Source organism: Canis lupus, chromosome 17, assembly GCF_048164855.1.
Source record: "Canis lupus baileyi chromosome 17, mCanLup2.hap1, whole genome shotgun sequence".
In the NCBI taxonomy this organism is placed as follows: Eukaryota; Metazoa; Chordata; class Mammalia; order Carnivora; family Canidae; genus Canis; species Canis lupus.
In genome coordinates, this window is record NC_132854.1 from 18,394,271 (window position 1) to 18,407,399 (window position 13,129).

The following is a 13,129-nucleotide window of genomic DNA, read 5'->3' on the forward strand; positions in this document are numbered from 1 at the left end:
TAAATTTGTTTAACACTTAAAAAATATTTCAAGAATTATAACTTGGTAGACTTATTGAGCTTAAATTTGCATTTCAGAGAAAACTTCATGATAATTATATTAGAAAAAAAAAAACCAAGTCAATTATCAAGAGGGATGAAAATCCCACATAATGGCAACAGTTCAAGCTCATAGTACTGAATGGGACTCCATAACCACAGAGTGATTATTTTGACACATTCAGCTGTTTAATATCATGCCTCACTGCCCCTTTCTGGTTGATGATTTTCCTTTGTAGGATATGACAGGCCTAAATGAATTTGCACCCTTGTGAATTAAAACCCTCTGATTCATTGACGTTGGCTAAAATCCCTCATGCTCTAAGCAAATGCGTCTTTTTCTTCTTTCAATGCATCTGAAGACATATACAATTACATGTGAGTATCTGAAATTCTTACAGAGCTATAAGGAAAGAAGAATTGGTTAAATCAAGATGTAAGAAGGAATAGGAAAGATAAATACGTAATCATTAACTTTTTATTGACATCATGGCAAAACAAATAAACAAGCAATTTAAGGTTAAAATATGTTTCCAAATGAGCACTCTTTTATATCTGACTTCACAACTAAAATGCATTTGGAGCCAAGGAAGTTATATACTTGAATGAATAGAAAACATTATTGAGTATTTCTGTGTCAGGGAATATTGGAAGTGTATTTTTAAGTATTAACTCATTTAATCCTCATCATGTCTTTCATGAGGAAAGTGCTTTATGATTCATATTCCATTTAATTTTACTTAATTTCAATTCCTCAGGTATAGTGGAATGAGCTCAGAATCATTAGATTATGGAATATCAACATTATTCTCTGTGAAGGTTAACAGCAAAATAATTAATGTACAAGTACACTGAATTAACTAAATTTTTGGCTGCCAGAGCCAGCAGGATATTACATTGCTGGTGAATTTATTTATTCCTATTTATCCTTATAACCTCCCCCTTCATCAGTCCTTTCTGCCTCCTCCACTTAAAGTTAAGATTATAATGTGTTTAATCTATATCTTTTTTTTTGGGGGGGGGGAGGTCTGCAAAAGGTGTATTTTTGTACCTGTATTGTTCATTCTTAAAAATGGTGTTATGCTCTAGAGTTCATTTTGCTTCTAACTCTTCTCAGTCAACGCTAGACCTTTAAATTCTGTCCATGTTGCTATGGATGCACTGAATTTATTGTGCCTAAGCATTGCAAAGTACCTCTTGATGTGTACCTGCTGTGTTTTACCCATCCACTCCCCTAGCAACTATTTCTCCTATTTCTGCCACCAAAAACAAGTATTTCAATTTTTGTTCCATTTGTTCCCATTGTTGCAAATGTTCTAATAAATGTTCTGCTACACATTCCCTTATGTACCTGTGTGAGAATTTCTTTGGGACACACACACACACACACACACACACACACACAGTAGCCTAAGACTGAGCTCAAAGCATGCACATATGCATGACTAGGGTAAGGCATATTGCCTTGCTTTCTAGATTGGTGGCACTGGCTCTACTATCCTAGCAGCAAGGAATCAGTTTTATCTTTACATCAATTCTTCTTATCTTTAAAAATTTATTTATTTATTTGAGAGAGAGACAGAAAGAGAGAGAGCTGGGGGAGGGGCAGAGGGAGAGATAGAGAAGCAGATTCCTGGCTGAGCACAGAACCTGATGCATGACTCAATTCCATGACCCTGAGATCATGACCTGAGCCAAAATCAAGAGTTGGGTACTTGATCAACTAAGCCACCCAGGCGCTCCACATCACTCCAATTCTAGGCACTATCCAGCTGTATAATTTCTGGCATTATACTCCTACCTAATAGGCACAAAACTATACTATATCCAGTTTGAAGATAAGAAACCAAAGGTACAGGTGGGAGCTGAGAAGATGGCGGAGGAGTAGGGTCCTCACCTCCTCACCTGGCCTCACCAACTTACCTAGATTACTTTCAAATCACCCTGAAAACCTATGACTTCGACCTGAGATTTAAAGAGAGAACAGCTGGAATGCAACAGAGAGAAGGGTCTTTGCTTCTAACAAGGTACGAAGGTGGAAAAAAAAATTAAAAAAGAATCCAGTGGGGGAGGAGCCTGCGAGGAGCCGGGCTAAGGCAGGTGTGGGGAGCCTCTGGCACAGGAAAGCCCAGACCCGGGGAAGCAGGAACTTTAAAAAATTCGCACTGGATCCTTCCTGGACGGAAAGGAGCTCAGCAGGGAAATCGGGCAGAACCGCAGGAGGGGCAGTAGAGCCTCCAGTCCCCCTGAGTCACTAACAGAGGAAGCGCACCCGGGGAGAGCACCACACACCGAGGGCCAATCTCGGTAAAGCGCTGGAGCATGTGCCCAGTGGGGCCTCGGGGAGAAGCCAGGCGGTCAGGCGGGGGCTCTGGGCGGAGGGGGCTGTGTGCCCTGCTGCCTTCGGAGTTGAGGCCCGGGGAGCATGATTCCAGCAGCACAGGCCTGGGATCCCAGGGCACCGAGGGACACAGCCCAGGATCCTGCACTTCCCCCGGGACAGGCGGAGACAGGGAGGGCACAGGACAACGAGGATGCTCCTGCCACTGGGTGCCCCCGAGCTGTGCAGGTCAGTGCCCCCGCCACCCCGGGAGCATCTAGGCCAGTGCAGACTGGGAGGCTGTGGTAGTTATTGCAGGGGCTGACTGCAGGGCTGGAGAGCTGGCCACAGCCAGTGGTGTTATTCCTCCTGTTGTCACCCTGTGCCTGGGGGAGGTGGGGCCACAGGGAACAGGGGCCTCACGGGGTAAACAGCTCACCTGAGCCCAACACCTGGTTGGGGGGGGTGGGGCAGCTCCCCCAGGTGCACACACCTGAGAATCAGCACAGCAGACCCTCCCCTAGAAGACCAGCTGGAAGGACAGAGGAAGAGCAAGTTCTCTACCAAGCAGCACTGGAAAGCTCCAGGGGAAGTTGAGGAATTTACAGTATATAGAACCAGAGGATACCCCTTCTTTTTCTTTTTTTTTTCCTTTCTTTTGGAAAATACAACTCATTTTTATATCAGACTATAAATTTCCAATTTTTTTTCTTTTTCTACCTTAACTACAATATCTTACCACATCTTCATTTTTAAGATTCTTCCTTTCTGACTTTCATATTTCTACAATTACATGTCTTATATATATTTCACACTTCTAGATTCCCTTCAACATACTCAACTTCATTTTGGGAGATATACAAGATATGTCTTTTTGTTCTGTGTTTTTTGTTTTCTCTGCCTCATTTTGTTCTACAAAGACAGAAGTTAATACCTTCTAAAACATGACCAGCATGACACAGAACCAAGCGGTATACCGTGCTGATTCATTCTGTGAGATGCCTCATTCCCATTCTGCCCACCTCTTTTATCTCATTTATGTTTTGGTGGTCAATGTTGGGGCCTTCTACAAGTATTTCTGGTTTATATAAATTTGGGACTGAGCATCTTCTAACATACAAAACTTAATATACTCACAAACAAGAGGATCACCCTAGGGATCCCTGGGTGGCGCAGCGGTTTGGCGCCTGCCTTTGGCCCAGGGCGCGATCCTGGAGACCCGGGATCGAATCCCACATCAGGCTCCCGGTGCATGGAGCCTGCTTCTCCCTCTGCCTGTGTCTCTGCCTCTCTCTCTCTCACTGTATGCCTATCATAAATAAATAAAAAAAAAAATTTAAAAAAAAAAAAAAAAAAGAGGATCACCCTAGAGAACCCCTCAGGTAGACTACATTCTCCCTCCACTACAACTTCAACACCACCACAATCTCCCAGTCACCCCCCTTTTTTTCTTCTCCTTTTTTTTCTTTTTTCTTTCTTTCTTTTTCTCTTCCTCTTTGGGATTCTTGGCCTTTATTTTTTACTACTTTGTTTTAAAATTTGTTTTTCACTTTAGTGGTCCTTTTGTTTTATATCGTTCTGATCTTTCTTTTTCAATTTCTGGTCTCTGATCTCAGCAGAATCATCTAGGGTGAAATTTACTTAGGTCGTAGTTGATATTCTTGATTCAGCCTGCTCATACAGCCACTCTGCAGCGAGCAAAATTACTAGAAGGAATAACTCCCCACAAAAGGAAGAATCAAAAACAGTACTCTCTGCCACAGAGTTACAGAATTTGGATTACAATTCGATGTTGGAAACCAATTCAGGAGCACAATTATAAAGCTACTGGTGGCTCTGGAAAAAAAAAAAAAAAGCATAAAGGAATCAAGAGACTTCATGACTGCAGAATTTAGATCTAATCAGGCCAAAATTAAAAATCAATTAAATTAAATGCAATCCAAACTGGAAGACCTAACGACAAGGGTTAATGAGGTAGAAGAAAGAGTGAGTGACATAGATGACAAGTTGATGGCAAGAAAAGAAGCTGAGGAGAAAAGAGAAAAAAAAATTAAAAGACCATGAGGAAAGGTTAAGGGAAATAAATGATAGCCTCAGAAGGAAAAGTCTACATATAATTGGGGTTCCAGAGAGTGCCGAGAGGGCCAGAGGGCCAGAAAGCATATTTGAACAAGTCATAGCTGAGAACTTCCCTAATTTGGGGAGGGAAACAGACATTCAGATCCAGGAGATAGAGAGGTTCCCCCCTCCAAATCAGTAAAAAACATTCAACACCTCGACATTTAATAGTGAAACTTGCAAGAACCAAAGATAAAGAGAAAATCCTTAAAATAGCAAGAGATAAAAGATCCCTAACTTATACGGAGAGAAATATTAGATGAACAGTAGACCTATCCACAGAGACCTGGCAGGCCAGAAAGGGCTGGCAGGATATATTCAGGGTACTGAATGAGAAGAACATGCAGCCAAGAATACTTTATCCAGCAAGGCTCTCATTCAGAATAGAAGGCAAGATAAAGAGCTTCCAAGATAGGCAGAAACTGAAAGAATATGTGACCATCAAACCAGCTCTGCAAGAAATATTAAGGGGGACCCTGTAAAAGAAAGAGGAAACCCAAAGAAATAATCCACAAAAATAGGGACTGAATAGGCATTACAATGATACTAAATTCATATCTTTCAATAGTAACTCTGAACATGAATGGGCTAAATGATCCCATTGAAAGACGCAGGGTTTCAGACTGGATAAAAAAGCAATACCCATCTATTTGCTGTCTACAAGAGACTCATTTTAGACCTAAGAAAGAACACTTCCAGCATGAAACTGAAAGGTTGGAAAACAATTTACCATTCAAATGGTCCTCAAAAGAAAGCTGGGGTAGCAATCCTCATATCAGATAAATTAAAGTTTATCCCAAAGACTGTAGTAAGAGATGAAGAGGAATACTATATTGTACTTAAAGGGTCTATCCAACAAGAGGACCTAACAATCATGAATATTCATGTGCTAATGTAGAAGCTGCCAAGTATATCAATCAATTAATAACCAAAGTAAAGACATACTTAGATAATAATACACTAATAGTAAGAGATTTCAACATGGCACTTTCTGCAAATGACAGATCTTCTAAGCACAACATCTCCAAAGAAACAAAAGCTTTAAATGATACACTGGACCAGATGGATTTCACAGATATTTACAGAACTTTGCATCCAAAGGCAACTGAATACACATTCTTCTCAAGTGCAATGGAACTTTCTCCAGAATAGACCACATACAGAATCACAAATCAGGTCTCAACAGACACCAAAAGATTGAGATTGTCCCCTGCATATTTTCAGACCATAATGCTTTGAAACTTGACCTCAATCACAAGAAGAAATTTGGAAGAAATTCAAACACGTGGAGGTTAAAGAGCATCCTGCTAAAAGATGAATGGATCAACAGGAAATTAGAGAAGAATTAAAAAGATTCAAGGAAACTAATGAAAAAGAAGATACCACCATTCAAAATCTTTGGGATACAACAAAAGCAGTCCTAAAAGGGAAATACATTGCAATACAAGCATTCCTCAAAAAATTGGAAAAAAACCCTCAAATACACAAGCTAACCTTGTACCTAAAGGAACTGAAGAAAAAAACAGCAAATAAAACCTACACCAAGCAGAAGAAGAGAGTTAATACAGATTTGAGCAGAACTCAATGAAATAGAGACCACAAGAACTGTAGAACAGATCAACAAAACCAGGAATTGGTTCTTTGAAAGAATTAATGAGATAGATAAACCATTAGCCAGCCTTATTAAAAACAAAGAGAAAAGATTCAATAAAATCTTGAATGAAGAAGGAGAGATCACAACCAATATCAAGGAAATACAAATGATTTTAAAAACATAGAGCAGCTATAGGCCAAAATTAGGCAATCTGGAAGAAATGGACCCATTTCTGAAAAACCACAAACTATCAAAACTGGAACAAGAGAAATAGAAAACCTGAACAGGCCAATTACCAGGGAGGAAATTGAAGCAGTCATCAAAAACCTCCCAAGACACAAAAGTCCAGGGCCAGATGGCTTCCTAGGGGAATTCTATCAAATGTTTAAAGAAGAAATAATACCTATTCTACTAAAGCTGTCCCGAAAGATAGAAAGGGACGGAATACTTCCAAATTCATTTTCTAAATCCAGCATCACCTTAATTCCAAAACCAAAGACCCCACCAAAAAGGAGAATTATAGACCAATATCTCTGATGAACACAGATGCAAAAATTCTCAACAAGATACTAGCCAAGAGAATCCAACAGTACATTAAGAATATTATTCACCATGACCAAGTGGGATTTATCCCCGGGATGCCATGCTGGTTTAACACTCATAAAACAATCAACGTGATAGATCATATCAACAAGAGAAAAAAACAAGAACCAAATGATTCTCTCAATCGAGCAGAGAAAGCATTTGACAAAATACAGCATCCATTCCTGATCAAAGCTCTTCAGAGTGTAAGGATAGAGGGAACATTCCTCAGCATCTTAAGTTTCCATCTATGAAAAGCCCACAGAAAATATTATTCTCACCAGGGAAAAACTGAGAGTCTTTCCCATAAGATCAGGAACATGACAGGGATGTCTGCACTCACCACTGCTATTCAACATAGTACTAGAAGTCCTAACCTCAGCAATAAGACAACAAAAATAAATAAAAGGCATTCAAATTGGCAAAGAAGTCAAACTCTCCCTCTTCGCAGATGACATGATACTGTACATAGAAAACCCAAAAGACTCCACCTCAATATTGCTAGAACTCATACAGCAATTTGGCAATGTGGCAAGATCCAAAATCAATGCCCAGACATCAGTGGCAATTCTATACACTAACAATGAGACTGAAGAAAAATAAATTAAGGAGTCAAGCCCATTTACAATTGCACCTAACAGCATAAGATGCCTAACCAAGGAGGTAAAGGATCTATACCCTAAAAACTAGGGAACACCTCTGAAAGAAATTGAGGAAGACACAAAGAGATGCAAAAGTATTCCATACTCATGGATTAAAAGAATTAATATTATGAAAATGTCTATGCTACCCAGGGCAATTGACACGTTCAATGCAATCCCTATCAAAATACCGTGGACTTTCTTCAGAGAGTTGGAACAATAATCTTAAGATTTGTGTGGAATCAAAAAAGACACCAAATAGCCAGGGAAATATTGAAAAAGAAAACCAGAGCCAGGGGCATCACAATGACAGATTTCAAGTTGTACTACAAATCTGTGATCATCAAGACAGTGTGGTACCGGCACAAAACCAGACACACAGATCAATGCAACAGAATAAAGAACTCAGAAATGGGCCATCAGTTCTATGGTCAACTAATATTTGACAAAGCAGGAAAGATCATCCACTGGAAAAAGGACAGTCTCTTCAATAAATGATGCTGAGAAAATTGGACAGCCATGTGCAGAAGAATGGAACGAGACCATTCTCTTACACCATACACAAAGATAAACTCAAAATGGTTGTAAGTTCTAAATGGGAGACAAGAATCCATTGAAATCCTAGAGGAGAACACAGGCAACACCCTTTTTGAACTTGACCACAGCAACTTCTTGCAAGATACTTCTATGAAGGCAAGGGAAACAAAAGCAAAAATGAACTATTGGGACTTCATCAAGATAAAAAACTTCTGCACAGCAAAAGAAACAGTCAACAGAACTAAAAGACAACCTACAGAATGGGAGAAGATATTTGCAAATGACCTATCAGATAAAGGACTAGTATCCAAGATCCATAAAGAACTTATTAAACTCAACAGCAAGGAAACAAACAATCCAATCACGAAATGGGCAAATGACATGAACAGAAATTTCACCAAAGAAGACCTACACGTGGCCAACAAGCACATGAGAAAATGCTCCACATCACTTGCCATCAGGGAAATACAAATCAAAACCACCGTGAGATACCACCTCACACCAGTGAGAATGGGGAAAATTAACAAGACAGGAAACAACCAATGTTGGAGAAGATGTGGAGAAAGGGGAACCCTCTTGCACTGTTGGTGGGAATGTGAACTGGTGCAGCCACTCTGGAAAACTGTGTGGAGGTTCCTCAAACAGTTAAAAATAGGACTGCCCGGGGATCCCTGGGTGGCGCAGCGGTTTAGCGCCTGCCTTTGGCCCAGGGTGCGATCCTGGAGGCCCGGGATCGAATCCCACGTCGGGCTTCTGGTGCATGGAGCCTGCTTCTCTCTCTGCCTGTGTCTCTGCCTCTCTCTCTCTCTCTCTCTCTTTGTGACTATCATAAATAAATAAAAATTAAAAAAAATAGGACCGCCCTATGACCCAGAAATTGCACTGCTGGGGATTTACCCCAAAGATACAGATTCAGTGAAATGCTGGGACACCTGTACCCCAATGTTTATAGCAGCAATGTCCACAATCACCAAACTGTGGTAGGAGCCTTGGTGTCCATCGAAAGAGGAATGTTTTAAGAAGATGTGGTCTATATATACAATGGAATATTACTCAGCCATTAGAAATGACGAATACCCACCATTTGCTTCAACATAGATAGAACTGAAGGGTATTATGCTGAGTGAAGTAAGTCATTTAGAGAAGGACAAACATTATATGGTTTCATTCATTCAGGGAATATAAAAATTGTAAAAGGGATTAAAGGGGAAAGGAGAGAAAATGAGTGGGAAATATCAGAAAGGGTGACAGAAAATGAGTCTCCTAACTCTGGAAAATGAACAAGGCAGAGTGGAAGGGGAGGTGGGGGGGAAGGGGTGACTGGGTGATGGGCACTGACAGGGGCACTTGATGGGATGAGCACTGGGTATTATACTCTATGTTGGCAAATCGAACTCCAATAAAAAGATATACAAAAAAAAATAGAAAACAAAAGTACACGAATATTAAATAACTGGCCAAGGTCAAACCCAGGTGGGCTGACTGCATAGTGCACACTTGTAGTCACTAATTTGTACTTCCACCCTAGAATGAAGAAATAATAAAGCACCAGGCATTTTGGCAATCTAGAAAGCATATATGGCATCAACATTTAAATATTATAACCACAGTGAGTAGGAATGTGGCAAATGAAACTCATCAACGTGCTGAAGTGACTTAGGCCACTTAGGCCTTAAATAGTCTGTACTCTATATAATGATTTCATAATCAGTAGATTCATTCCTAAACTGGCTTTCAGTAGCTTGAGCCACTGATTAATAACAGCTCCCATGCAAGAGTCCACCTTATTTTTTCACAATGGAAAATGTCTATTAAGCATGATTTATAGCTATCACTACTGAAAGCACATTTTATTTGCCCAGGCTGAGTCATAAAGGAAATTTTCAAATGTATATTTCAAGTCATGGATATGAGTAGATAGGTACATGAAGCTACTAAGAATATACAAAAATCTTCCCCAAAACTTTTAATAATTAATAATTAAGTCCCTGTATAAGGGTCAAAACATATAAAAGCATTGTATTGTATACTTCCCAGTCACACAGCCTATACCAGATAGAAATAGTCATTTGTTGTGATTTCATTTAAGTCAGGAAAAAGTTATCTATTTCTCTAACGATTTAAACACAATGTTAGTTTTACAAGAGAATAAAGTATTTAGTAAAACTCTGGGGTCTCTCCAATACAATTGATTATACCTTGAAGAAAGATCCTAAAGTTTCAAAAACAAGGAGGCATTCCCTAAAACTGCCATTTGATGCAACCATCTTTAGAATATTGCAGTCTGATTTTAATGGCCACCATTCCATAGCAAATGCTCTTATGAAAATGCCCTTATGAATTTAGTATTCACCAATGACCTTCTATTTATGAAATTTAATAACTGTTTCTTAATGGTTATCTAAATTTAATCCTCAACTGAATTTGACCACATTAGTTACATTCTCTATAGTTTGCTAAAGTCCTCTCTTTTCTCATTCACTTCCTACTTTTACTTTGTTATTGATGTAAATATTTATTGACTTGGATACTTACAGAAAGTTAGACCTTAATAAATTTTTACAAAGTGAACACACCTGAGTCCTGTAGAAATTTGTTCCATGGTGGGACACACTTTATCAGATTTAAAAAAAAAAAAAAAGAAAAGAAAAGAAAAAAAGAAAGAACATCACCAGCAAATCTGAAGCCCCTTTCAAGACTCTTCTCACCATTAACAAACACCCTTCCTCCACATATACAAGCACTATCCTGACTTATCTTAATTCTTTCAGCTTTTAAGGAACCACAAATAGCACCTCTGTGTTTGATTCTTTAGCTCAAAATTATGCTAGTGCATCTATGATATGTGAAGTAATAGTTATCTTTGCCAATTGCAGTACAATATTTATGAATATAACTATGAATATTCTATAATTTATTTGTATAATTGAATATTGTATAATTTATTTATTGCAATTTAATAGATATGAAGATCATAAAATGGTAGCCATTATTAAAAGCAAATAATCAAAATAATAAGATCAGTTTCTATAGTAAGGCACATACCATAGAGCAGGTATTCAAAAGTGTTTATTATTTTCTTTTGTGTGTGTTTTGTTATTTTCAATTGCATAATTGCCAAATTATACCTAAAGTTATTTAAAGTGAATAATTCACTTAGCCCTAATTTTTAATGAGGAGAAATGCTCTTCTTTAAGAAAAATTTTTCCTTGCATCATCTTCACTCAGCTTCATAAAGGAAAGATTTACTAGAAATCTTCCACATGAGAAGTAGTAAACATTTCTAGTTATAGAAATGAAACATAGCATTGATGGGACATGGTGTAATTCATTAAGCCAAATATATTTCAGGCCAAACTAATTATTCTTCACCATTATAACTATTTTTAAGATTCTGTTTTTCTTTACTTTGATCATATGTTAGAGAATTCTCCACAAGAACAGGAAAGTTCCTATTTGTTACTGAATTACTGCAACTCTCATCACAGCATTTGAAAATGATAAAAGAAGAAGCTTAAAATTCATCCTCTCATTTCACCTTTTTACTTTTACTGTAGTCAACCATATGGCAACCATATGAAAAATAGCCTTAATGTTTGTAAACATGTGGTTAGTTGGCAGAAAATTAATACCTGAAAGAATCATCTGCTTGTTTGTTATTAATGCTTTAAAAATATCACTAAAATCCCATTTAGGTAGTCAGGAGGCTTGTTTCTTCTGACACAGCTTTCAGACATGCCAAAACCAAGTAAAGTGATCAAGCTGAAAGGAATAAGACCATGAATATACTTTAGCAGTAAAAACTAGTTGTATTTTCTATTTAGAATTCACAATCAAAAGACAGAACAAACAGGTCTTCTCTCCCTGTCTCTCTCTCTGTGTATACATACATACATATATGCCTTTACATTTATAATATGTATACATAGATATACATACATACATATACACACATACAAAATATATCAATTTTAGCAATTCTTATAATTTATATATTCAAAATATAAAATGTGTCTGTAGAGTAGTAGAGATCAGGACAGAGTCTTCCAGTTCATTTATAATTCTTAAAATGTGCTGTTTATTGGGCTTTGCTAATTCATACTTCAGTAAATATTTAATGAGTCATTAGTATTGGCCAGGCATGCTAGATGGCCAGAAAAGATAAATAAATCACCCTCAAGGAGCTCTTAAGCAAGTTGTAGGGCAATATATAAAAGTAATAAAGTAGAAAGCAATGCAATAAGCACTAAAGCAGTGTGAGAATAGTCATATTAGTAGGAGATGGAGTAACACTAGTACAAGTAGCAGTCATGGTAGGGAGCAAGGAGGTGTGGACTTTGGAGACACAACCCTTGGGTTAAATTCTAGCTCTTCCATTTTCTGCCATGGGAGGGTGGGCAAGTTTTTAAGTCTTTTGGTGCTTCAGTGTAGATATTTTACAACAGAGATGATAACAGTAACTAGTAAATGAGTTGTTACACATAAAGTTCACTGAAAAGAATTCTTGACATAGAGCAAACACTAAAGTTATTCATTGGCATCAATACCATAAAATACTGCATGGCATTCTGTGGATTCAGATACTGCACTGGGTGCTTTACAAATATCGTACCATTTTACCCTTGTTAAATCCTATGAGTTTAGTATTCTTATTCTTATTTGATACAAAAGGAAATTCAGGCTCAACTATATTGGTGACTTGTTCAAGATCACACAATTAGTAATTTGGAGAACTGGAATCCAATCTATTCTGCTGGTTACTCAAATCACGAACCAAATGCTTTAACAGCAGAGAGATGGAGCAACAGATGTTTGTCTTGGAATTTGCAAACTACTTATCGGAGGTGGGTCACTTGGTTTGGAAATTGAAACACAAATATGCATTAGCTGGCATAAGTAAATCATAGAATTTCACTCCAGGCTCAAGGAATGGCATGGTAAGGACATTAATCCATGGAAAAGCCTGGCAGTTTCAGTATTGAGAAAGAGGTCCTATATCACTGGTATGAGGGGAAATGGAGCATGAAATTTGCAATGGCAGATCATACAAGAAAACTCTACTGAAAATCTACAGAATTGGCTAATCCCAACTTCTATGAAATTAATGGGACACAACTCTTGACTCTGTTGTGAGCTTCTCTCTCGATAGGCTATTCGTGTTAATACTGACAGATTAAGCATTAGCACATTATCAGTTGAGGTGACTCTACCTCAGCATGTGATTTAAACAAAGGCTCTTTACCTAGCTCAGTCCATATCACATGGTATCAGATTCTCTATAGGGTGAACCAAAGGGTTC

General features: G+C 38.2%; 1 protein-coding gene across 6 annotated transcripts in view; it reads right to left on the reverse strand.

The window, feature by feature from the left end:
* The window catches only part of GPC5 (glypican 5), a 1,343,507-nt gene that overhangs the window by 837,602 nt on the left and 492,776 nt on the right, over positions 1 to 13,129 (reverse strand). Inside the window, exons 7-8 of one of the 6 annotated variants that reach the window (XR_012009862.1) lie at positions 11,463 to 11,592; positions 10,378 to 10,443 (exon numbers count right to left, since the gene is read on the reverse strand). The exons of 4 other annotated variants lie outside the window; for them this stretch is intronic. Coding sequence is in view for 1 of the 2 variants with exons in the window: in XM_072782626.1 (XP_072638727.1) it covers positions 11,560 to 11,592 (33 nt within the window). In the remaining variant the exon portion in view is untranslated. Of the gene's footprint in view, positions 1 to 10,377; positions 10,444 to 11,031; positions 11,593 to 13,129 lie in introns of those variants that run through there. One more of the 6 variants, XM_072782626.1, reaches the window with a different exon arrangement.